This window comes from Selaginella moellendorffii, unplaced genomic scaffold (assembly GCF_000143415.4).
Source record: "Selaginella moellendorffii unplaced genomic scaffold, v1.0 SELMOscaffold_19, whole genome shotgun sequence".
Classification (NCBI taxonomy): domain Eukaryota; kingdom Viridiplantae; phylum Streptophyta; class Lycopodiopsida; order Selaginellales; family Selaginellaceae; genus Selaginella; species Selaginella moellendorffii.
The window spans coordinates 1,141,770-1,164,805 of NW_003314280.1; the positions used below are offsets into that span (position 1 = coordinate 1,141,770).

The 23,036-nt window shown below is 52.9% G+C and overlaps 8 protein-coding genes and 1 non-coding gene across 12 annotated transcripts; 5 read left to right on the plus strand and 4 right to left on the minus strand.

Annotated features, from left to right (window-relative positions):
• Positions 1-109: 109 nt before the first annotated feature.
• Positions 110-1,705, minus strand: LOC112347087 (aspartyl protease family protein 2-like). Its single transcript, XM_024677394.1, has one exon. The coding sequence runs from the start codon at positions 1,678-1,680 to the stop codon at positions 178-180; it is 1,503 nt and encodes a 500-aa protein (XP_024533162.1). The 5' UTR covers positions 1,681-1,705; the 3' UTR covers positions 110-177.
• A 92-nt stretch (positions 1,706-1,797) lies between these two features.
• On the minus strand, positions 1,798-3,499 carry LOC9651330 (5-formyltetrahydrofolate cyclo-ligase-like protein COG0212). The gene is made up of 8 exons (XM_024677395.1): positions 3,254-3,499; positions 3,087-3,180; positions 2,929-3,033; positions 2,757-2,872; positions 2,629-2,701; positions 2,434-2,559; positions 1,957-2,376; positions 1,798-1,901 (listed from the first exon to the last, which is right to left on the minus strand). Exons 1-7 carry the CDS (start codon positions 3,479-3,481, stop codon positions 1,979-1,981), a joined length of 1,140 nt encoding a protein of 379 aa, XP_024533163.1. The 5' UTR covers positions 3,482-3,499; the 3' UTR covers positions 1,798-1,901; positions 1,957-1,978.
• A 30-nt stretch (positions 3,500-3,529) lies between these two features.
• LOC112347122 (5-formyltetrahydrofolate cyclo-ligase-like protein COG0212) lies at positions 3,530-5,383 on the plus strand. The gene is made up of 7 exons (XM_024677466.1): positions 3,530-3,730; positions 3,779-3,869; positions 3,952-4,056; positions 4,121-4,236; positions 4,293-4,368; positions 4,439-4,567; positions 4,624-5,383. Exons 1-7 carry the CDS (start codon positions 3,530-3,532, stop codon positions 5,088-5,090), a joined length of 1,185 nt encoding a protein of 394 aa, XP_024533234.1. The 3' UTR covers positions 5,091-5,383.
• Positions 5,384-5,420: 37 nt separating this feature from the next.
• LOC112347138 (5-formyltetrahydrofolate cyclo-ligase-like protein COG0212) lies at positions 5,421-7,028 on the plus strand. The gene is made up of 7 exons (XM_024677502.1): positions 5,421-5,679; positions 5,745-5,835; positions 5,894-6,004; positions 6,051-6,172; positions 6,229-6,304; positions 6,354-6,479; positions 6,527-7,028. Exons 1-7 carry the CDS (start codon positions 5,446-5,448, stop codon positions 6,949-6,951), a joined length of 1,185 nt encoding a protein of 394 aa, XP_024533270.1. The 5' UTR covers positions 5,421-5,445; the 3' UTR covers positions 6,952-7,028.
• Positions 7,029-9,274: 2,246 nt separating this feature from the next.
• On the plus strand, positions 9,275-12,589 carry LOC9651331 (urea-proton symporter DUR3). 3 transcript variants are annotated; one of them, XM_024677201.1, is made up of 10 exons: positions 9,275-9,539; positions 9,601-9,785; positions 9,836-10,127; positions 10,184-10,291; positions 10,353-10,448; positions 10,503-10,585; positions 10,640-10,875; positions 10,930-11,192; positions 11,249-11,487; positions 11,551-12,589. In XM_024677201.1, the coding sequence occupies exons 3-10, from the start codon at positions 9,954-9,956 to the stop codon at positions 12,404-12,406; spliced, it is 2,055 nt and encodes a 684-aa protein (XP_024532969.1). In that variant the 5' UTR covers positions 9,275-9,539; positions 9,601-9,785; positions 9,836-9,953; the 3' UTR covers positions 12,407-12,589. The 3 variants fall into 3 exon arrangements, with proteins under 3 accessions (XP_024532969.1, XP_002972317.1, XP_024532970.1); XM_002972271.2 differs by having other exon boundaries at positions 10,655-10,875; XM_024677202.1 differs by having other exon boundaries at positions 9,604-9,785.
• Positions 12,590-12,641: 52 nt separating this feature from the next.
• On the minus strand, positions 12,642-17,619 carry LOC112347046 (inactive leucine-rich repeat receptor-like protein kinase CORYNE). 2 transcript variants are annotated; one of them, XM_024677205.1, is made up of 2 exons: positions 15,688-17,619; positions 12,642-12,714 (listed from the first exon to the last, which is right to left on the minus strand). In XM_024677205.1, the coding sequence occupies exons 1-2, from the start codon at positions 17,528-17,530 to the stop codon at positions 12,665-12,667; spliced, it is 1,893 nt and encodes a 630-aa protein (XP_024532973.1). In that variant the 5' UTR covers positions 17,531-17,619; the 3' UTR covers positions 12,642-12,664. The 2 variants fall into 2 exon arrangements, with proteins under 2 accessions (XP_024532973.1, XP_024532974.1); XM_024677206.1 differs by having other exon boundaries at positions 12,644-12,728; positions 15,702-17,619.
• LOC9650826 (protein NRT1/ PTR FAMILY 8.2) lies at positions 13,073-15,564 on the plus strand. The gene is made up of 5 exons (XM_002972272.2): positions 13,073-13,227; positions 13,295-13,427; positions 13,484-13,701; positions 13,761-14,317; positions 14,392-15,564. Exons 1-5 carry the CDS (start codon positions 13,081-13,083, stop codon positions 15,218-15,220), a joined length of 1,884 nt encoding a protein of 627 aa, XP_002972318.2. The 5' UTR covers positions 13,073-13,080; the 3' UTR covers positions 15,221-15,564.
• Positions 17,620-17,710: 91 nt separating the features above from the next.
• On the minus strand, positions 17,711-20,672 carry LOC9651333 (phospholipase D alpha 1). The gene is made up of 4 exons (XM_002972469.2): positions 20,585-20,672; positions 20,390-20,497; positions 18,360-20,238; positions 17,711-18,248 (listed from the first exon to the last, which is right to left on the minus strand). The coding sequence occupies exons 2-4, from the start codon at positions 20,483-20,485 to the stop codon at positions 17,818-17,820; spliced, it is 2,406 nt and encodes an 801-aa protein (XP_002972515.1). The 5' UTR covers positions 20,486-20,497; positions 20,585-20,672; the 3' UTR covers positions 17,711-17,817.
• Positions 20,673-20,859: 187 nt separating this feature from the next.
• Positions 20,860-20,932, plus strand: TRNAV-UAC. The gene has a single exon. It is a non-coding gene; the product is annotated as a tRNA-Val (tRNA).
• The last annotated feature ends 2,104 nt before the right edge of the window (positions 20,933-23,036 follow it).

A 23,036-nucleotide genomic window follows, 5' to 3' on the forward strand; every position in this document is an offset into this window, starting at 1 on the left:
CCTAGCTCCAAAAGAATTTCTTATTTCCTCCATCCAGCTTGTGTTCTCGCTTGCTCGATCCTTCATCCAGCTTGTTTTCTCCTTGTCTTCTCTCTTTCTCGTTCCTCCATCCAGCTTGTGCTTCCTTATTCAAAACCAATCATTTTTATTGTACAATGTTTTCTTCCTCTCACTCACTCACAACTGACGATTCAGCAGGATGGCAAGGACGATCGCCGCGATCAACTTGGAGTGGACGAGGAACGAGCCAGCAGCACCGCTACAGTCGGCTCTCTCGAATCCAACTCTCGATCTCTCGTTGTCATACTCCACGAGGTAATTGCTCTGCTGGTAGTTTCCCAGTACGTTGATCTTGCCAAAACCACTTTTCTGGGAGCTTAGGATCGCCAGGCACACCGTAACTTCGTTGCCGGCAGCCGAGACCGGCACGAACAGATGCTCGAAGCGGAGCTCCAGCCTGACATTGTTCTGCAGCGACAGCCTCACCTCCGGCACGCCGGGAAGGCTCGAGCCAGCCGAGATGTTGTAGCAGTCGTCGAACCCCGCGGCCGCGCCAACTTTCTTCCGCAAGCCTGACCGGTTGGAGGCGGCGAAAGCGTTGCGGAAAGCCGTGTAGGCGTCGTCCACGACCCGAGTGAAGGTGGTGCCCGAGTCGAGGACTGTGCCTCCATCGCCGGTGCTCGGGTCAAGCTTGAAAGCCGACTCTGGAATGGCCAGAGTCTTGCCGTCGACGGAGATGGAAGTGAGGCCGACGTAGTAGAGCTGAGAGCGAGCAGGAGTGACCGGGTTATCCAGCAGCGGCGTGTAGCCAACCTTGCTCTTGGATAGGCCCGAATCACCGAGAAAGATGACGCCGGTTGCTCGAGGCTGCCAAGGCTGCGATGGGAAACAGTAGCTGAACTTGCTGCCACCAAGCCGGTCCTTGAGCTGCGACGGCAGCGAGAGATTACCTCGGTTGAATCCCACGATGCCGAGGCTGCCGAGGTCGACGAGAAATCCCTGCGGGCTGTGAGCACAGCCAAAGGCAACGTCGCGGAACTGGACGGCTTGGCCGCTACTGTTGGTGCTGTTGAGAAAGATCACGTCCTGCGAGAAGTCCCCGGTGGAGTTTCGCGAGTCGCCATAGGAGAGCGAGTACGTGCAAGTGGCGGACGAGTTCACGCAGGGCTGGGACGAGCCATTGGAGGTTTGCTGCTGGACGGCCAGGCAGAGTTGCGAGATGCAAGGAACTTGGCGGTAGCTCTGGGAGGCTGCCGGGTCGAAGACAGGCCTGGAGCGGCTCCCGCACTGGACTAGCACGGCCTCGCTCCCCGTGTCGATGATGGCGCTTAAGTTCTTCTGGAGTGAGCCGATTCCCAGCTGCATGGAGAAGAGCGCGTAGTCTTCGAGCGGCGTGACCACGGACCTCACTCCACTGGTTGGCCGATTCCCTCGCAAGTCAAGGTGATTGTTTTGGTTGTCTTGGACTTGAGACTGGATCCTGCTCAAGCTCTCACGGACTTGTTCCTGCAGGAAAGTTGGGAAGACTGGACGCCAAAAGGAGCTGAGAGGCCTGTCCTCTCCGGCGGCACGTACCACGAAGAAGCAAACGGCGATGGAGAAAACGCTTTTGAGTCGCTGACCATAGCTCTCGCTGGAGTTTGAGCGGAGATGGGAAAGAACTTCTCGCGATCGAGGCATGATCTTTCGGAGCAGTGAATGGTCGTCGAACTTAAAGCAGGTTAGTGAAAGAATGGTAAATCACTGCTCACTAGTGGGAGGTGATGACAGATGCAAGGAAATAGTCAGGCCACCGCGAAGTCAACTTTCCCAGAAGGAAAAAAAGATTTCTCGGCATAGTACGTCAACGAGGTACATGTTTTTCGTCTATTATCAGTGGCCTGCTGACGCTCTACGTGACTCTGCCATGCAAACGCAATCGCTCAAAAACATTTTCCAGAAAGCAGCAATCAATACCTTGAATGATTTGCGTCGTCTCTCAAATCTGCGCACCCCAGACATCTTGCCTGGCTTTTAGTCGCCAGCCTTTGAGCTCGCTGCCCTCGATGCTGCTGATGGATGGAGCGATGTCCGAGCCTTGGGGAACTCTCACCCGAGCAACGAGCTTCTGCCGGGCCTTGAAAAGCGACACGGGTTCTCTCACCCCGAGCTGCTTTAGGTGCTGCTGGAGCTCCTCCTCCGTGACCGTCGGGTTGAGCTCCGAGATGAAGATGGTGGGATCGCTGTCGGCGTCGTCGCGTTTCAGAGGTGGCGGCCGAGTTTGAGCCGGGGCCAGCTTCACAAGCTTGCTAGTCTCCTTTTCAATCTTGTTCTTGACATCTCGCACGGCTCCCAGTTCGTAGAGCCGCTCTAGCGTTAGCTTGTCCCAAAGGATCTCTGGAATAGAAGTAGCGGTGACGATCTTGTTCGTAAGGTTGTGGAGTTATAACACACCTGTTGGCTTTGGGAGGCTCGTTCCTGTGAAGATGATTCTTGTTGGCGTGCATATAACATCCACAGGAACGTCGTGTTTTGCCATGAGCTCGATTGGCATGTCACTTACGAGTTGCTTATCGTCCACTGCGAGCGAGAAAAGAGAGAAAGAAAAGAATAAGAACAAGCTCGCGATGAATAGAACTTAGTATTTACCTGTAGTCACCACCAGCGTTTTCTCGTTTATTTTCATGCGTCGAAGAAGCACGTATTCCATGTCTTCCAGGCCCTGTTATCCAATTCTCGGTATCAAGAACATTTCACTTTCGAAAAAGCTTTCTTACGTCGCCTTTGCCAATCCTTGCACCAGTTTGAGGATCAACAGCAACGGAGCCAACCACAATGAAGTTGACAATGACGAATTCATCCATTTTCATGTCCCTCCCGAAATTTACAAACTCTGGGAACACTCTGGTTAGAGCCGAGTCGATCACATTGCAAAAAAGGAAGCCTTACTTCCTTTCATGCACGCCTCTGCTATCTGCGTGGTAGTCATGGCCGCGGGGTTGATCATCCTGAAAGTACCAGTTTGCAAGTGAGGAATAAGAACACTCTTCTTTGCTGCGACGTAAATGTAAGTTTTCGAAAGCCATGGTTTTCTACGAGCCCGGTACCTCGCAGTAGCATGGTTCTCACGGGCTTGAGAACCGTGTCGGATCCTACGCAAACGCAAAAAGAATCACGATACTCGGGCAATTTCCTCGAGAGCTGTGAGCCAACAATCAAAGAAGAAAAACTAAGAGTTGAACGACGTAGAAACGAGGAAAGGATCGTCACTTACCGTGTACGCAGCCACATTTGCACCACGGAAGACGGGATATCGATTCCTTGGCACTGTGCTCACGCCCGATTCGCACAAGCTCCACACTTTCTTCCTCACAGCCCATTTCCAAGCGGCCTCGCCGGATTCCGCCAATGCAGCTACATCGGAGCTCGATCGCGAGCTCGCCAGTCGATTCCAGCACGCCGACGCCGCCCGCCGAGCCCTGGAGCGCAGCGCAGCTTCCATCGCTCACCATAAACCCTAGATACCCACCATAAACCCTAAAATTTCCAAATGCTGAGGAAGCTCCGGGCGCCGCTCCCTCGCATTCCCTGGACGAGGAGCTCATCGTCCTCGAGCTCCACCTCCTCGAGCTCCTCTTTCGAGCCCCATGACACTTGGAAATGGCTGATCCGGCAGCAAGTCTGGGACACATTCCGGATGAAACAGCGCCGATTTCCAGTGTTTGACGATCCTCAGGCGGCGGCTGAGAAGGTTTGCGCGTAGATTTCGATTTCTTTGCGGCTCATCTCTTCCATCCAGGTCCGAAAGCTCCCGGAATTTCGAGAAGCTCAGTGCCTGTATGTGAGCCCCGATGCTCCACAAAGGCCAATGCGAGCGATGGTATTAACAAGTATTACGTGGGACTGCTCGATGGTTTCCTTTCTTCGCTCTCGCAGAGAGCAAAGCTTACGAAGCTCTCTCTTGGTTTGCAGACCAGAAAAAGCTTCTCGTCTCGCGATTGCCAAAGGGATTGTTCACGATGATGGATCCTGTTCACTTGTCCGATTTCGACACGATGAAAGCCTTGGAGCAACCAGGTGCGTGCTGCGATTTTCGGTGTGAGTTTGATCAAATGAGAAGTATGATCCTTTTATCCTGCAGAGTTTAAGATGGATGGCATCCCGATTGGACTCGACGCAAGAATGAGAGTCCAACTCTTGGTCACTGGCTCTGTTGCTGTTGATCCAAAAACTGGAGCTCGTCTCGGCAAAGGCGAGGTGAGCTACTATCCATGGATCTTCCAAAGGAAAAATAATCTTTTCTTTCTCTTCAGGGCTACTTTGACATGGAATACGCAATTCTTCGTCATCTCAACATTGTCAACGAATCAACGTTAGTGGTTACTACAGGCGAGTGGCCGCTTTCCTTTCCTTGAAGGTTTTCAATCGATCTATCTAAAATTCCGATTTTTTTCCTTAGTGCACGATGACCAGCTTGTGATTGATCTTCCGGAAGACAAGCTCCTCAAGTACGATGTTCCAGTGGATGTTATATGCACCCCAAAGAGGACCATCTACACCCAGACTAAAATCCCAAAGCCAAGTGATGGTAACGTGACAAATCTCCTCACTACCGTTGTCACTCTTTGATTTTTTTTCTGCAAGGTATTCTATGGGAGTGTGTGCCACGCCATATGCTCAGCAAGATGCCCGTCCTGCGAGAGCTCAAAGACGCAGTCGAGAAGAAGCGAGAGGCCGCTGTGGAAATGGCTGCAAAGACAGATCCACCGCTCATTGCTCCCATCGAGACTGGACCCGCGATTTTCATCAAAAGCCTCAATCCCACTCTCACGGAGCAGGAGCTCAAGTCACATTTGGAGCAGCATGGATTAGCGGCGGAGGAGCTGTCGCTCTACAGGACTGGAACCGGGAAAAACGTTGCTCGAGCAGTGATAGCCCAAGGCACGGACGTGGAGAAATGCGTCACCGCGATCGACAACACAAAGCTCAAAGGCTGGATCATGAGAGCCAGGAGGGATAAACACACCAAGGAAGAGGAGCCACCTCCAGACCCGGCTATGGTGGCTCGGCAAGCAGCGGCTCAAAGGATCCGAGGCACGCGTTTCTTCTAAGCAAGTCGAAGATATCTACTTGGATCGTCGTCCTCGTCATCGCAGGGATTCACAGCAGTGTTGCAGTGGTAGAAGACGCGAAAGAATGGATGAACTATCAACGATACGAGAGCTTCCTTCTTGATCGTCCTCCTTGGTGGAAGGCGTTTCTTTTCGGCCTTGATCTTGCTTGGCAGCGTGGTTTTCTTGTCCCAGCCGCTCTCCATTGGGAAATTTTTCTAGCACTCTAATGGGCTCCTCGTCCTTGCTTGGATTTCTCCTTAGAAATTTGACACTCTTTTATACTTCCAATAGGTCCCCGCGTTGTTTTTCAAAACTAGGTCCTTTTAGGGCTTTAGGAAGGGTTCTTGGAGAGATGCGCGTGAGGATCTCGTCGCCGCGCGGAGAGATCAGGTGGGCGCTACCGGCATTGACGATTTCCAGAAATTTTTCCGGGAGGAGGCCAAGATCAGAGAGGCCGAGCGCCGAGGACGCCTGGAAGTGGACAATCCGGAAGAAGGTTTGGGATTTGGTCGCGGGCCAGAGGGTCGTCAAGAGTCCCAAGAACAGGACTCCAAACTTCGAAGGCGCAGCGATCGCAGCGCACAAGGTTTGTGAGTTGTGAATCGAGGATGACTTGGTTTCCTTATTTTTTTCCCCCTTTGTGCTCTTGAGCTAGGAGAGCTATCTGCATTTCGCGATGCCAAGGTCGTCAACGTTGGCCCAGAGGCCGCGCAGGCACCCGTGAGGCTGATGACTCTGAGAGGTAAGTATCTTACAACCATAGAAAACTAAAAGCCACTACTCCTTTTTATCCTTTGCAGAGAGGAAGAAGCTTATTGTTCCTTGTCTCAGAAGGCTTGTCAAGGAATTCCTGGCCGAGGTCGATCCAAACGACATGACTCAAGAAGAGTTGGATGATCTCACTGACGAAGGTAGTCTCGTTCTTCTCTCGAAAATGTTTAACTGCGGTGCGCGTAGAGCTTGGACTTCCAACTAAACCTTTGCAGCTCAGTCCAAAGGCAGCATTTGAGGTGGACCTCGTTGTTCTGGGATCCGTGGCTGTCGATCCAAAAACTGGAGCTCGTATCGGTGACGGCCAGGTGAAAAACAAAAAACAGAAAGAGAGAAAATGCAATGTCAACTTTACCTCTTTCAGGGCCTGGAGGACTTGAATTACGCATTGCTTCGCTACATGGAAGCCATAGACAGCTCAACCCCGGTGGTCACAACAGGTTTGCATTTGTGTTCGTTTTACGAAAAAGCAACTAGCATTTGTCCCAGTTCACGAGAAGCAGCTTGTGGATGATATCCCAGTGGAGAAGATGATGTGCTACGACGTTCCAGCGGATATAATCTGCACGCCTGAGAGGACCATCTTCACCAACAGAAGCTTTCTCAAGCCAGATGGTAACGAGAAACCCATTTCTCCTCGTTAGCAACTTTGCGATCTACAGGAATTTTCTGGGAAAGCTTGCAACCAGAAAAGCTCAGCCGAATCCATGCTCTCCAAATGCTGAAAAAATCGCTCCAGAAGGAAATGCGACTCCCAATGGCTCCGTCACTCACACTCGCAAAGCTCAAGCGCTCCTCCATCATCGACGAGCCTTGCATTTTCCTGTCGGAGCTCTGCCCGAGCGTCACCGAGAGGCAGCTCCGGCAGCACTTGGAGGACCTGGGGGTGACAGCTCGCAAAGTTTTGGTGTTTAAAGCCAGCAGGAAGATCGTTGCTCGGGCTATGGTGGACGAGGAGAAGATTGATGCTTACGTGAAAGCTATCAACGCGAGCACGAGACAGCTCGATGGGTGGTCGATAAGAGCGAGAAGAGACTCCTCGGCGATTCGAACCAAAGCGCGAGAGAAAGAACCTCTTGGCGATTGACCAAGATCCTTTCTTTAATGTACAGAGCTATATGCCGCCATGCATTTATACGAAAGTTCTCTCTTTGTTCTGGAATCTTTGATGAGAGGTGGTAGGGCTTTTCACTCGTCAACGATCGTTCGGCGTTCTTGGTGTTTGCTTTGCTTTGAGATCCTTCGGGATTCTTGTATAAAAATGCCGCTCGCAGTGATATTTCTCTGCTTTGCTCTTAGGCGAGGGCGGTTCTTTGGCTCTCTTTCTCCATTTTCTCTCCTTTCCGATTCGCCACAGCGATGTCCTTCTCCATTGTTTCAGTCCGCTGCAATATCTGTGGAAGCACCATGAACTACGACGAGGTGCAACTGCAACAACACGCTAACATCTGCAAGGTAAGACTCTGATCGCCATTCCTGTTCGTTTTGTCAAAATCTTTCTTTTCTGTGCCGGGCCCTTTCCCTTTGGAGCATACTTCCCATGGAAGTGTAGGCACGCCGGAGCTACGCGACCTTCTGCATCTGGTCGGCGAGCCTCAGGCGAGCGAAGGATTGGAGAGGCTTCTTAAACTCGCCCTTGGAAGAGAAGCGCCCAAGAGGGCGAGACTTTCGTGCCCTTCCGGCCTCACGCTCCCACCTCTGGCGCAGCCTGTAAGTGGTTTTCATTGTGATGAGCAGGAGAGCGTTAGCACCGGGACTTTTGGTTTTCGAGAAGGAAGTTCTCTATCTAGCATGGCAGCTGAATTCTTTCAGAGCGGCTGATCGAGAGAAACCGCTCGCTTGCATTGTCCCAGTTCACGAGAAGCAGATCCCAGCGGGGAAGCGACGACGTTCCAGTGGATATAATCCCCACGGCCTTCCATCCTCCGCCGCTGCTACGCCCGAGAGCTTTCTCAGTAGCGAGAAACATAGTTCTCTTCTCTACTTAGCTTCTTTGTGATCTACAGGGGGGAAACCTACAGAAACTTGCAACCAGTGAAGCTCAGCCGAATCCACGCACTCGAGCGTCACCCAGAGGCAGCTCCAGCAGCGCTTGGAGGATCTGGCAAAGTTTTCGTGTTCAAAGCCAGCAGGAAAATCGTTGCTCGGGCTATGGTGGACGCGATGCTTACGTGAAAGCCATCATAACCCCCACTCTAATGTATGGAGTTATATGCTACCATATCCATTCATATGAAAGTTCTCACTTCGTGTGCGTACGACGTTCCAGCGGATATAATCTGCACGCCCGCATCTTCACCAACAAAAACTTTCTCAAGCCAGATGGTTAGTTCCCCTCTCTACCAGCTTTCGTGATCTCAGGAGGACTTCACTGGGAAAACTTGCGACCTCAGCCGAATCCCCGCGCTCGAGCGTCAGCGAGAGGCAGAGCTCCAGCAGCACTTGGAGGATCTGGGGGCGAGAGCTCGCAAAGTTTTGGTGCTCAAAGGCAGCAGGAAGATCGTTGCTCGGGCTATGGTGGACGAGGAGAAGAGTGATGCTTACGTGAAAGCTATCAACTCGAGCACGAGATAGCTCCATGGGTGGTCGACAAGAGCGAGCTCGGCGATTGACCAAGATCCTTTCTTTAATGTATACATGCCGCCATGCATTTATATGAAACTTGTCTCCGTTCTCTCTCGATAGCTAGGGTTTTGCGGTCTCGTCACGGCTCACGGGCGATTGCGATCGGCGCGCTACATTGCATCGATCTTCGCAGATTCTTGGCGCGATCTCTCTACGAAGTATAAATCGGTGGTGCTCGCAGTGAGATTTTTTCTTGCGCGGAGGTATATCTCGTCTCTGCTTTCTCGATTCGCCGGCAGCTAGCTTGAAATCAATGGTTTTTCTTTTTCCCCCTCTCTCTTATCGGCGCTTTGATCTTCGCAGCTATGTGGCCATCCGGAGAGGGCTTCGCCGTTCTTCCTGTGCGGTGCAATCTCTGTGGAAGCCACATGACTTACGACCATGTCCAAGAACACTTTCAAGTCTGCAATGTAAGAAGCTCTCTCCCTCTCGCCATTTTCTTGGAGTTCTTTCGCTCTCAAACCTTTGTTCTTTCTGTGCCTGAAGCTTTCGTCACGGCCGGTTGTGAAGCCGAGTCCTTTCTTCTACTCCTCGCCACAGCCGTATGGGGAGCAGCTTTTCCATCCATCGCAACCATTGCAGCAAGAGCTTTCCCCCGATCGGTATGGCTGCCCGCATTCCCACCAGCATCGAAATGGCGTCGCCGCCGAGCGGAATGGAGCTCCTTCTCGTCGAGAGCTTCCGCCACAGCTTTGTCCTCAGCTCGAAGATACTTTCTCCGGAAGCGTTTCGGGCTCCGTTTCTCTTCCGAGGCAGCAGCACGTCTGTTGTCGACGCCCCAGTCCCCCGACGATGCCACCCAGTCAAGATCGTGTCTTCGAGCATTCCCCTGGTAGCTCTGCTTGCACGAAACGATGTTCCCCGCACGAAGCTCTTCACGGCTGCAAAGTTTCGGTGCCAGCATCGCCTCACGGGCGAAGGAAGGTGATCAGTGATCCCGAGCTTTGGAGGCGCTTAAACTCGCCCTTGGAGTCCGAGCCAGCGCCCCGCAGATCCAAGAAGTCGAGAACAGCAGAGCTCTCAACTTCGTCCCTGGAATACCACGAGCCTGTAAGTGGTCTTAGTGCTTTCACAACTTGGCGATGTGTGATGAGGCTTGTTGCTTTGTTAGCAGGAGCGCGGGAGGAACTCTGTCAGCCCAGCTTGGTGCCGGTTATGTGAGATCGATTGCTTCACAGTGGAAGGTCTCAAGCACCATAGCAAGACTCGCGATCATATGGACAGATCGCTCGACATAGTTTCGTCCATCAAGAGCAGAAGTTGGCGAGCTCGCAGAAGCTAAAGCTAAATATTTTCGTGAGTTCTTTCTACTCGATCTACTACTAACTTTACCTTTTTTGATCCAGTTGGTCTCGGACTTTATATATTATACGTATTCAAAGATCCCCAAAAGTCTTGATTCTCCCGGGACTTTTGGATTGTCTTGTTTTCGAGAGGGAGGAAGTTCTCTAGGGCCTATTGGTTATGGCCGATCAGTGTCCGCCTCTAGCATGGGCAGCTGATTACTATGTGACAGTCAACGGGCAATGCCAGCGCCAGAGTAGCTACTTTGGCAACCGCCCTTCGCTCAGCCAAGGCGTGGGATATGGTGTTGTTCTTGGATTTGGAGCGTTTTTTGCGTTCTTCACTTCGTTTCTGGTAACTATTGAAGTGCATTATAGTTCCAGGCTGATGTCTTGATCGTAATTCCACAGGTTTGGCTGGAGAAGCGGTATATTGGAGCCAAGCACACCTCCGAGTGGTTCAACACAGCCGGTCGAAGCATCAAGACGGGTCTCATTGCGAGTGTGATCGTTTCTCAGGTCTGGATCTTGCTCGTCACTATTCAGTGTTGGAGCTCGGTGCTCATTGCTCGTGTTCTAGTGGACTTGGGCAGCAACAATCTTGCAAAGCTCGAATGTTGCCTGGGAATACGGTGTCAGTGGCCCGTTCTGGTATGCCAGTGGGGCTACCATTCAGGTAAGCTAGATAGTTGACTGGTTGAGAGATCACAGCATGGTTTTCTATTTGCAGGTTCTGCTCTTTGGAATCATCGCAATTGAGATAAAAAGAAAAGCTCCTTCGGCTCACACGGTCTGCGAAATCGTGCGCGCAAGGTGGACTTTTCCATTTTAGTTGCTAGGATCAGAAGCTGATAAAAAAAAAACAAGATTCTGGTTTTGCAGATGGGGATTTGAAGCTCATATGGTGTTTCTTTCCTTCTGTTTCCTGACCAATGTAATCGTCACGGCAATGTTGCTGCTAGGTGGCTCCGCAGTAGTGAATGCTCTTACGGGAGTCGACATATATGCGGCAAGCTTCCTCATACCTCTTGGAGTGATCGTTTACACTCTTGCCGGAGGATTGAAAGCAACGTTTCTGGCTAGCTATATTCACTCTGTAATCGGTAAGACCGGTTCATTGGTCTTATCTGTTTTTGACACTCGCTTGTGCTCTGTAGTTCACGTCGTGCTTGTCATATTCGTCTACCTCGTCTACACGTCAAGCAGCAAGTTGGGAAGCCCGAGCGATGTTTATCGCAAACTTGTGGCAGCCGCGAGCAAGGAGAGAATCTGCAGTGAGCCTCTCTCACACGCAGGCCAGGCCTGTGGTCCGGTAAGCGGCAACTATGGCGGGTCATATGTCACAATGCTCAGCTCCGGCGGCCTCGTTTTTGGGATCATCAACATCGTGGGAAACTTTGGCACAGTTTTCGTTGACAACGTAAGTTGACATTTAGATCCTTATCTGACCTCTAGAGATTTGTCAACTCCGTACAGGGCTACTGGATGAGCGCTATAGCCGCCCGGCCTTCGTCAACTCATAAAGGTTACTTGTTGGGAGGCCTGGTCTGGTTTGCGGTCCCTTTCTCGCTGGCAACGTCACTCGGACTTGGTGCTCTCGCGCTGGATCTTCCACTCACGGCAAGTGAGGCTGGCCATGGACTTGTGCCGCCGGCTACGGCCACTGCTCTCATGGGAAACAGTGGTGCCATCCTACTGCTCACCATGCTCTTCATGTACGTAGCTTCTCTTCCTTCTTTATATCTCACACATTCTCTTTTACGTTTGTGTTCTACCAGGGCCGTCACCTCCGCGGGATCCTCGGAGCTCGTAGCAGTGTCGTCGCTGTGCACGTATGACATCTACCGGACATACATCAACCCCAAGGCGACCGGGAAGCAGATCTTGAGGGTCTCGAGGCTCGTGGTTCTCAGCTTTGGATGCTTCATGGGAGTTTTAGCCGTGGCTCTGAACAAGGCTGGCGTCTCGCTCGGCTGGATGTACCTCGCAATGGGAGTCATGGTTGGCTCTGCGGTGATGCCGATAGCTTTCCTTCTCCTGTGGAGCAAGGCCAACGCGAAGGGTGCGATCGCGGGAACTATAGTGGGATGTATAGCCGGGGTGACGACATGGCTTTCAGTGACCAAGGCCGAGTATGGACGCGTGAACTTGGACACCACAGGCAGGAACGCACCAATGCTGGCTGGGAACCTGGTGTCCATACTCACCGGCGGTGCTATCCACGCTTTGCTGAGCTACTTACAGCCCGAGAGCTACACCTGGGACACCACCAAGAACATAACCATGGTGGAGGTCGACGACAAACCGGAGGTTTCGGAGGAGGAACTCAGCGAAGCGAAGCTGCAACACGCTCGAAAGTGGATCATTCGGTGGGGCGTGGGGTTCACTCTGCTGATAGCAGTGCTGTGGCCCTTGGCGTCACTTCCGGCCAAGGAGTTTAGCTTGGAATACTTCACGTTCTGGGCCGTGATCGCCATCGTGTGGGGGACCGTGGGCTCGGTGGTGATCATCCTGCTGCCGCTGGTGGAGAGCTGGGAGACGATCATGCTGGTACTCAAGGGGATGTTTACGTTTAACAGCAGCCCGGTTGAGACGAAGAAGCCTCACCAGACTGGTGTGATCGCCGGACCCTGATACGAAGGAAGAACAACACACCAAGTACGTAATTCTTTGTATGATTTCTCATTCCTTTCCAGGAGAAGTTTGTGATTAAAGTTCAAGAATAAGCTCGCTCGGCACCAAGTACGTATATAATGTTTGTTTCATACTTGTTCTTAATGGGAAAACCACACTTTAATTAAAGCTTTCTTGAGCTCACAGCTTCCACGTACGTATAAAGTTGATGATGAAAGCTTTCCTGAGCTCACAGCTTCCATTTTAGTTTTGCTTCTCTCATCCATCTCGCAGGAGCTCCTCCATGGGACGGACGTTCTCCAGCTTCCCTGGGTTGAGCATGGTCCTTTGTGGAGGGGCGGGGTCCTGTGGATTCAACTTGGTGCACAAGCAAGCGATTCGCATCGCCCGCTTCATCTCGGTTATCTAAATGCCGGGTTTTGGCCGAGAGTATCATCGCCGCCACCTTCTTCCCCTCCTCGCGCTGCTGGCTTGAGCAGTGTCGGGTCGATCCCCTTGAGCTCCTGTGGATCGGTCGAAAGGTGCCAATGCCGTGGGCGAGACTCCGGAGTCTGGATCGTGGGTTTGACCCGGGAGAGGACTTTTGGACTATTGGAGCCACAGGCAAGGATTAAAAGACGCATCACCATCTCATCGTGGCCATACGGCGCCAAATGTGTCGTCCGGTTCGCCAGATGAGCGATCGAGGAAACTTTAGACCAGAATCGAGGCTGGGAACTCTGGTTCTAAAGTTCCCTGGAAAGTTCCAAATTTTCCTGTGTGAGTGGAAAGGGATGGGAGCCATGGAGGAGAGCACCGTCGCCGACGCTAGCACAACCAAGGTGAGGAATTTCTCTTGGAAGAAATTAAGGAGAATGGAAGACACATTGGTGCTTTCGACTTTGTAAGGATCTTGAAAATGGCTGGTCTGGAGATCTGGAGAAAGAGAGCTTCATCACAAAGGACGGCACTGTGGATTGGAAGAACAATCCTGCTGATAGGAGAACTACCGGCGGCTGGAAAGCGTGTCCTTATATCTTGGGTGAGCAACAAAGAAACGAAACTGTTTGATATCTTGCTTGATCTTGCCTTGAACAGGAAACGAATGCTGTGAGAGGCTTGCCTACTATGGAATGTCCATAAACTTGGTGGTGTTTCTGACCGACAAACTCCATCAGCACAACGCGACTGCATCGACCAATGTGACGAACTGGTCTGGAACGTGTGACATCACGCCTCTCATAGGAGCTTTCTTGGCCGATGCCTACCTCGGTCGCTACTGGACGATCGCTGCCTTCTCTTCTGTATACTTTGTGGTAAGTTCTTCTTTCTCGACTTTCATAGCTTCGCAGCTAAAAGTTTGTTTTTCTTACAGGGAATGGTTCTGCTCACTTTATCAGCGTCAGTTCCATCGTTAAAACCACCGTCTTGTGTGGGGGACGTTTGTCCTGGGGCCTCGCCTGGTCAGATCGGATCATTCTATCTGGCTCTCTATCTGGTAGCGCTGGGCACTGGTGGAATCAAGCCTTGCGTTTCATCCTTTGGAGCAGACCAGTTTGACGACGAAGACCTCTCGGAGAAGAAGTATATGACTGTCTTCTTCAACTGGTTCTACTTCTCGATCAACGTCGGTGCCATGATCGCCAGCACCTTTCTCGTTTACATCCAGCAAAGCGTCAACTGGGCTTGGGGATTTGGCATACCGGCAGCAGCAATGGGAATAGCAATTGTGGGCTTCTTCATCGGGTCCAAGCAGTACAGGCACCAGAAACCAGGAGGAAGTCCGCTCACTCGGATCGCTCAAGTTATCGTCGCAGCCATCCGGAACTGGAGGCTACGTCTTCCAGCCGACGAGACCATGCTCTACGAGGTCGACGGGAAGGCGTCCGCCATCGAAGGGAGCCGAAAAATCCAGCATACAGCAGAATACAGGTGAAGAAGTGCTCCTTATATATTTTTTGCGGGCTTCGCTTCATTCTAAGTTCTTGTGACTTTCGGTTTGAAAGTTTCCTGGACAAGGCAGCGATCGAGAACCAGTCGAGACCGACGACAAAGTGGAATCTTTGCACGGTCACTCAAGTCGAGGAAGTGAAGATCCTGCTACGAATCGTTCCTATCTGGGCCAGCGTCATCGTCTTCTCCACAGTTTACGCTCAGATGTCGACGTTGTTCGTGGTGCAAGGCCTCAAGATGGACTACATCCTCGGCACCTTCAAGGTCCCGTCGGCATCGCTCTCCATGTTTGACCCGCTCAGCGTGTTGATCTTGGTCCCGATCTACGACCGCCTGCTCGTCCCCTTCGTCCGCAAGTACACCGGCCATCCACAGGGATTCACGCAGCTCCAGAGGATGGGAATCGGTCTCGTCATCTCCACGATCTCCATGGTGGTGGCGGCGGTCCTGGAGATCCAGCGTCTGCGAGTCGCGAGGGAGAAAGGCCTGGTGGATGCCGACGACAAGAACTTCCCGAAGCTCCTCAACGCGCAGCTCAGCATCTTCTGGCAAATCCCCCAGTACTTCATCATCGGGGCGTCGGAGGTGTTCACCTTCATCGGGCAGCTCGAGTTCTTCTACGAGCAGTCGCCCGACGCCATGCGGAGCTTGGGCTCGGCGCTGTCGCTGGCGACGGTGGCGCTGGGGAACTACCTCTCGAGCTTGCTGGTGACCATCGTTACCAAGATCACCCGGAGGGATGGGAAGCCCGGATGGATCGCCGACAACCTCAACCATGGCCACATTAACTACTTCTTTTGGCTCTTGGCAGCGCTCAGCGTCGTCAACTTTCTCTTCTATCTTTCATTCGCGTATCGCTTCAAGTATAAGGAGACTAAGTAAAAGAAGATTGGCGACTAAGTAAAAGAAAAGCTTAACTGTGTACAGTGGCCTTTAGTCAACGTGATCTGGTCAAAGCTGCCCGGAGAGCTCATGCTGGTTCTCAAGGGGGTGTTTACGTTTAACAGCAGACGAAGAAGTCTCGCCAGACTGGTGTGATACGGATCGAAGGAAGACCAACACACCAAGTACGTAATTCTTGGTATGATTTCTCATTGAGAAGTTTGTGATGGAAGTTCAAGAATAAGCTCGCTCGGCACCAAGTACGTATATAATGTTTGTTTCATACTTGTTCTTAATGGGAAAGCCACACTTTAATGAAAGCTTTCTTGAGCTCACAGCTTCCACGTACGTATAAAGTTGATGAAAGCTTTCCTGAGCTCACAGCTTCCAAGTACGTATCGTTTAGTTTTTCTCCTCTCATCCATCTCGCAGGAGCTCTTCCATGGGACGGACGTTCTCCAGCTTCCCTGGGTTGAGCATGACGAGCACGTCCTTCGTGGAGGGGCGGTCCTGCGGATTCAACTTGGTGCACAAGCAAGCGATTCGCATCGCCCGCTTCATCTCGGTTATCTCGTCCAGATTCGCAAATCCCGGGGTTTGGCCGAGAGTATCATCGCCGCCACCTTCTCCTCCTCCTCGCGCTGCTGGCTTGAGCAGTGTCGGGTCGATCCCCCTGAGCTCCTGGCCGCTCTGGACGAGGTAGCACATCCACGGCACGATGCCGCCGGGGAAATCCTTGAAGAACTCGTCGGTGGGCTCGCGGCCGCTGATGAGCACGCCGAGGACGATGCCCATGCTGTAGACGTCGCTGCTCACGGTGAACTTGCATGTCTGGTGGTACTCGGGCGCGATGTACCCGATGGTGCCCGCCACCTGCGTCGTGACGTGCGTCATGCCGTCGGGCAGCGCCTTGGCCAGCCCGAAGTCGCCCAGGTGCGCCTCCAGCTCCTCGTCCAGCAAGATGTTGCTCGTCTTGAGGTCGCGGTGGAGAATCTTTGGGCTGCAATCGTAGTGGAGGTACTTAAGCCCGCGGACCATGCCGGTGGCGATCCGCTGCCGCGCGGACCACTCGAGCTCCATCGCGCCGTCGCGGACCCGGGCCAGCACGTCCTGGAGGCTACCGCGCGGCATGTACTGGTAGAGGAGGAGGTGGGCGTCGGGCTTGAGTATGTACGCGTAGAGCCACGCGAGGTTGACGTGGCGGATCTTGCCAAGTGTCTCCATCTCGGCGACCGTGTGGCGCTTGCCGAAGCTGCCCTTGCCGCTGGATCGCGAGGCATCGGACGACGACGGCGGCTCGGGCGGCTGGATCGGGATTCGCTTGACCGCCACCTCCATGCCGCCCTCGAGCACGGCTTTGTAGACCTTGCCCGCGCCGCCGGCGCCCAGGAGGGGCATTTGCTGGAAGGACTCCGGGGAATCGAGGAAGGCAAGCATCTTGGGCGTGAGCTTGTGGAAGAAGATGATGGGGCCGTTCTTGGCGCGCGCGCGCTTGTAGACGATGATCCCCGCGCGCGCGATGATGCCCACGAGCACGCCCGAGACCGAGCCGGCGATCACGCCCAGCGCCGCGCCGATGCCCCACCGCCGCGCCCTGCTGCGCCCCTTGTGCCGCGGGGATGATCCTGCCGCCGCGGCGCTGGGCGATGGAGCTTCGCTGCCATTGGAGCTCGGAGGGGTCGGCGATTGCGATGGCGATGGAGCTGTAGCGCCGTCCTGGAGGAGTGCTCGCCGGGCACTGGAATAGTGCTTCTTCGTGGTGATGATCGAGGATGGAGGACACTCGCGATCTAAGGGCCAGCCACAGAGGCCGGGATTCCCAGCGAATGCCGCGGCGCTGCGCAGGGAATTCCCATTCCCATTCCCAGTAGGGATCCGACCCACGAGGCGATTGCTGGAGAGATCGATGGAGCGGAGCTTGGGCAGCTGGGCAATCTCGTCCGGGATGAGGCCCGAGAGGCGATTGGCGGACAGATCCAGCACGCGGAGCTCCGAGAGGAGCCCCAGCCGCGGGGAGAGCTCACCTTCCAGGAGAGATTTGGGCAGCCGGATGGAGACGACGCGGAATCCCTGGCTGCCGTGGATCCACGAGCACTCCACGCCGCTCCAGGCGGTGCAAGCCTCCTCGTCGCGGCGCCAGGAGCGCAGCGCGCCGCTGGGGTCGTGGCGGATGTGGGCGGCGAAGGAGCGGAGAGCCGCGATGTCGGAGGTGTCCACGCTCGTCGCGAATTCCAATTCCTCTCCATGGCAGCCGCCCAAGAGGAGAAGAACCCATAAGCTGGAGAGGATGAGCGCCAGGAATCCCGCCATCGCTGGAGGGAGGCCCAGCTAGAAGAAGAAGAGACTATCTTCCCTTCTGCGTTCTTTAAAGAAGGTATATCATCGTAAGTTGACCGGCATTGCCCGAAAATCTTGGTCAGTTCAAAGTAGAACTCTCTTCGTCAAAGTCAACTAGTATATTCGGGCTTTTTGACTTGACTACATTAGGGCTAGGACTTACATTGACATGTCGATTATCTTGTCAACTTTTTTACTTTGACTTCTGTTGACGATAGTTGACTTTTAAAATTAACATAGAGTTCTAAGATCACACCACTCTAAGACGTTAAGATAGGTGGCAAAACATCCGACTTCGCTCCCAGGATGTTGGCCTTGGTGTCCGGGAACTGCGATCGCCCCGGAAGCTCGCAAACCTCTCCAGTGGTCGTGATTCCAATCGGGTAGCTCAGCAAATGCCCGGGGAGATCCACCACCTCCTCGCCGGCAAACATCGCCCAGTACTCGTCCGCGAGCTCGTTCACCTTCCTCACGCACTCCAAGCTCGAGGGGTGGAGGTACGCGTTGTCCAGCTTGCCGAGGTGCTCGTACCACAGCGACATCCGGAAGCCGTGGACGTCGCCGCGAGGAGCGTGGTGGTGAGACGTGTGGAACGGCTGGTACGCTCCCATGGCGATCTCCGAGTCGCGGCCGCCGTCCATGGAGCGCTGGTTGATGTTGGCCGACCCGACGATGATGTACTCGTCGTCCACTGTTACGAGAAAGTCTAGTCAGTCAAGTGTGCTAGAACAAAAACTATGACTATGGACTCGACCGTGAAAGTTTGAGCGTGGAAAGAAAACGAAAAGGCTGGAAGACTTACCGATCATCATCTTGGAGTGAACGTAGATCATGAACCTCCTGTGCTCCTGTGCTCCCTTGTAGTTCGTTGCCTCCTCCTCGATGGCCTCCGGCGGGACGTAGTCGCCGTCTTGCGGCGTCTCTCGGTTTCCCAGGCAGAAGAAAGTGAGGTAGTCCTTTGGACTCTCGTCGGTGATCCCCTTGGCGTCCAAAGCCTGCGCAATCGACCTGTACATCATGTCCAGCGTCTTCTTCTGCCAGTCGAGGATGGCGAGCACCTGTCCACTCTCGGGGAGTCCCTCAGGCCACATTGGAACCACCACGTAGATGACGAACCGCTCGCCCTGCTCGATCTTGTTCACGACTTTGAGAGCCAGCTCTCTGGCGATCAAGTGGTACGCACCGGCGTCGGTGTCAGTGTCCCACGCAAACGAGCTCCCAAGGAAGTACTGGTTCTCGATGTAGATGAAGTCCTTTGCTCGCCGGATGGCATGAATGTAGGCGTCCTGGATGCTGCGGTCGATGGTGCTGTCTTTGCCGCTCACAAGCCCAGCCTTGGCCGCGAGCTCTGGATCCTCGGGGAAGTTTGCCGCGGCACCACCGTCGATAGACCGGAACAGCTGAACGTTCCATGTCGAGGGATCGTCCCGGAAAGTCACCTCGGCCGGGGGCTCGATGTCGCTGACTTCTCTTATTGGCAGCAGCAAGTCCTTCTCGTCCGCCTGCTTCAGCCACCGCTGCTCGAAGTTGTGGAGGACGTCCCAGGCAACCGGCCCCTCGAGCTTGGAATGGATGTCATGCCACGGCTCTCTCGGCCCTCCCTTCTTGATGCTCGCGGTCTGGAAATTTGGCTGGTGGAAGTCGTCACCATGGTAGGAATCGAGCGTCCGGAAGAGCGAGTGGTACTGGTTGTCGTAGCGTCCATCGCAGAGGTCGATCCCTCCCACGAAGCTGACAATTCTTCGCTGCTGCGAATCACCCTGAGCTCCCGGGAGAGGAGCATCGACAATGATGGTCTTCTGGTGGTGAGTGAACATGGTGCCGATCTGGAACTCTTGCACCACGCTCAGGCCGTCGTCTGGATTGCGCGGACACAGCAAGCACTTGACCTGCGTGCCCCTGAAGTAGTCGAGAGTTTCCTGGTCGTGAGTTGCCATGAGCCCGTCCATCCTGACGATGGGAATCGACGTCCTGTCGTCCCACACCAGCATGAGCACACGAACTCCCTCCTCGGCTTTCCTCTTGAGAAGCTCGCCGAGAGTGACGCCAGAGCTGCCGGGGATTTGCCTCTCGGGATCTCGGATGAGCTTGATCTCGGTGTAGACGGACCAGCCGGTGATATAGATGAGGTGCTTGGCATTGGTGAGAGCTTCAAAGACGTCCTCCCAGCACCTGGTCTCGGCATGCTTCCCACCACCCGCGAGCTTGATATCGGGCAGGAAGTTCTCGGTCATATGAGCGTCCTGGTAGAGCGTCACCTTGCATCCCTTCCGCTGCTGGCAGTACGTGAAAGGCACCCCCTGGAACTTCCTTCCATCGCAAAGTCCTCGGCCAAAGCGAGGATCGTTGGTGGCCTCGTGGAACTGGAGCTTGATCCGGACCTTGGAGTCGCCACGTTTCTCACCGTTGTCGTCGTAGAGATCATACCAGTTCTCCACAGTCTCGCCGCTGAGGAGCTCCGAGACCTCGATGCTAGCTCGGCCCAGGAGCACCGCCCCGATGGCCTTGTCGTCCTTGATGGTCACCACCACCTTGGAAACATTGTGTGCGCAGTAAATGTGGAAGCTCTCGTTCCATGACTCGCCCTTTCCAATCATGCGCGTCCGGCCCACGCGAGTCTTCTCCAGATCGACAGTGGCATAGAACTTGTGTGAGCCATCGCCAGTGATTCCTCCGATAATCTGGAGCAAGGGAAAAAAAGGATGATCAATAGCGCAAGGACTCCAAAGAAATGTGCCAAAGAAGAAGAAATCTTGGACCAGATTTGGGATCTGGCTAAGGCCTAGATCACAGCCGCAGCAAATTAGCTCTAGATCGATCGAGATAGCACACCTTATTGAAGAAACCCCCGGCGCTGTGATCGTGCTCCAGGTCCGAGGCCTCGTAGATCGTGGCATGGAGGGTTCCATGGAGGAGAATGAACGCCATTGCCCGAAATCCCTGCCAAATCCGCCGATTTAGACCTCCAATTGACCCCCAAGGCGGGCACTCGCGAATCGCGACTGCGCGATCCGGGCGTTTGCTTACCTCGAGATCAAGACGCTAAGCGATGGACGAGCGGATCAAAAGATAGCGAGGGAAGAACAGTAAACAGCGCTGTAGCTTTTATATTGCTACGTGTCCTCTTCCTTTTTTATCTATTTTATCTCTGTCGCAGGCTCGGTTAAAGGCATGATCCAAATAACGCGCATTCTTTCTCCTTTACCCCACCGACACTTAAATCTCACATGGTTGGAAGACTTTGTTAGCGCCGCTGCTTAGCTAGCACTTAGCGGGAAAACCTTGCTTACAAGCAACATCATGGTTCCATAGTGTAGTGGTCATCACGTTTGCTTTACACGCAAAAGGTCGCGAGTTCGAAACTCGCTGGAACCATTGAGGAAGATTCGATTTTTTCAGCCCTTCAAAATGGAGTACGTAAAAGGTCACTCGATTGTTGTTGGGTGAGGTACATGATCACTGCATTGATGGTTTTGGTGATGAATTTTTTATGAATATTTTAAGTGTTCTAGAGCTCGAAAAGAATCCAGCAAATGCCTCAGAATGTCATGGTTCATGAAACCAAAAATTTCTCTTTGCCTTTTGGGAAATGATAGAGCCACTAAATTTATTTGTGTTAGATTATGCTTTTTCATGACTTCTTTAGTGAAGAATTTTTTATAAATATATAAAATATTCCAGTCAGTGTTTATTTTTGACTGTCAAACTCCAGTGTTGGAAAGCGATTCCAGCAAATGCCCACTTTGGGGTGCATGGCACAAGATGCCTCTTCGTGCACAGTACAGAAAAGAATGCTAGATATCAAAGGAGCGAAGCGTATATTAAATCTGAAGGTTCCTCCAAGCTCGTGTCTTTTTGGACGGGATGGGGAAGGGCAGAAGGTTAGATTTCATCGATGTCTTCCTGCGATGTACTCTGGAAATTTTCTCTACCATTCCTTTCCGAGCAGATTCTTGCGCTCCATGAAGCTTGCCAGATTCTTGCCTTCCCTCAGCCGATCGGCATGCGCAAAGCTAGAATCAATGCTCGCATTTGCTATAATCGTTCTATCGGACAGATTTGATCGGGCAGCACGGGGGATGCCTCCCGATATGAGAATCCGTCATTTGAAATATCGGAATGCGGCTCGGTATCAAATCCTCCTCCCGTCCCTTTGCCTTCCTGGCTCTTTGCCTCTTCCTTCCGGCCTCTTGTTCGTTTTAAACTGTGGTCCTCTAGATCGTATAATGTTTTTTTCCAGGAAGAAAGGCGCGAAAAAGAAGAATAGTGGTGGCGGCAGTAAAAGCGATCCCGCCAAGAGCAGTGGTGGCGGCAATCAAAGTGATCCCTCTAGCGGCATTACAAGCAATCCCGCGAAGACCAGTGGTGGCGGCAGTAAGAGCGATCCCGCTAGCGGCAGTACCAGCAATCCCGGGAAGAGCAGTGGCGGAGGTGCCAGCAATCCCGCTGCTAGGGACAGTATCAACATTCCCGCGGCTAGCAGCAGCAGCAACGCAGCACTCCTCCTGTACGAGGATCCGTAAGTTCCTTGTCGTTCTTGACAATATCTTACTGGAACTGAATCTTCTCCTTCTTGCAGAGACCACAAGGAGCCGTTCCTAATTGCCATCCCCACACTCCCTGAAAAGACTCTATACCTTCGGATGTATGACAATGGAAACGATTCCTTCCAGCATCTAACTTGGATTCCCTGACAGGAGGATCATCAACAAAGCCTTGTGTATGATCTTTACGATCGTCTCTCTGACGCCCCAGATAGACAAAGAGCTATTCAAGGACCTGGCCAAGCATTTCACTCGCAAGTTCAGGGCGGACAGGGAAAGCGTCACCAAGGAGGACTACGTGATCTGGGCGTTCAACATGGGCCTGCCTTTCATGAAGAACAACAAGTCTCTGGCCGGGACCAACATCTACCTCAGGATTTGGATCCAACTAGGCTGGTACGTTGGTGTTCGCCGTTGGAGATCTGCGAGCTCGCTGTGGAGGAAGCACGGCGATGTTGACGCGAGATCTCCTTAAATTTTTGCCATTTGTAGAATCTTGCAAGATTCCGCTTCAATCATTTGCAGCAATCAACGTCTAAGAATCTGGAAAGTGGTTTGAGTTTGTTTACTTTGAGGTTTTTATGTGAATATAATTATTATTTAGTTGAAGAATAAATTTATATAAACTATAATAATTTTGAGTATTCTCAGAAATCCATACAATTGACCCTTTGAAACAAAACCCTTCACTGCTTTACAATTGTGAACGAGCAGTTCCCTGAGATGGAGTGCTTGAAGGCCATTACCTTCTCAAACTCCAAAACAGCTGTTTACTTCCGTGCCAGGCCAACAGCGTCCTCATAGTACGTGATGTAATTGATTTGGTATACAAGATCACCTCCATGGTTCAAGAGGCCCGCTGGCAGCGTGCACAGGTTTTGATTGCAGCGGGAAGTCCAAAGAATGTGTGAACCTTCGTGTGCAGTAGAAATCAC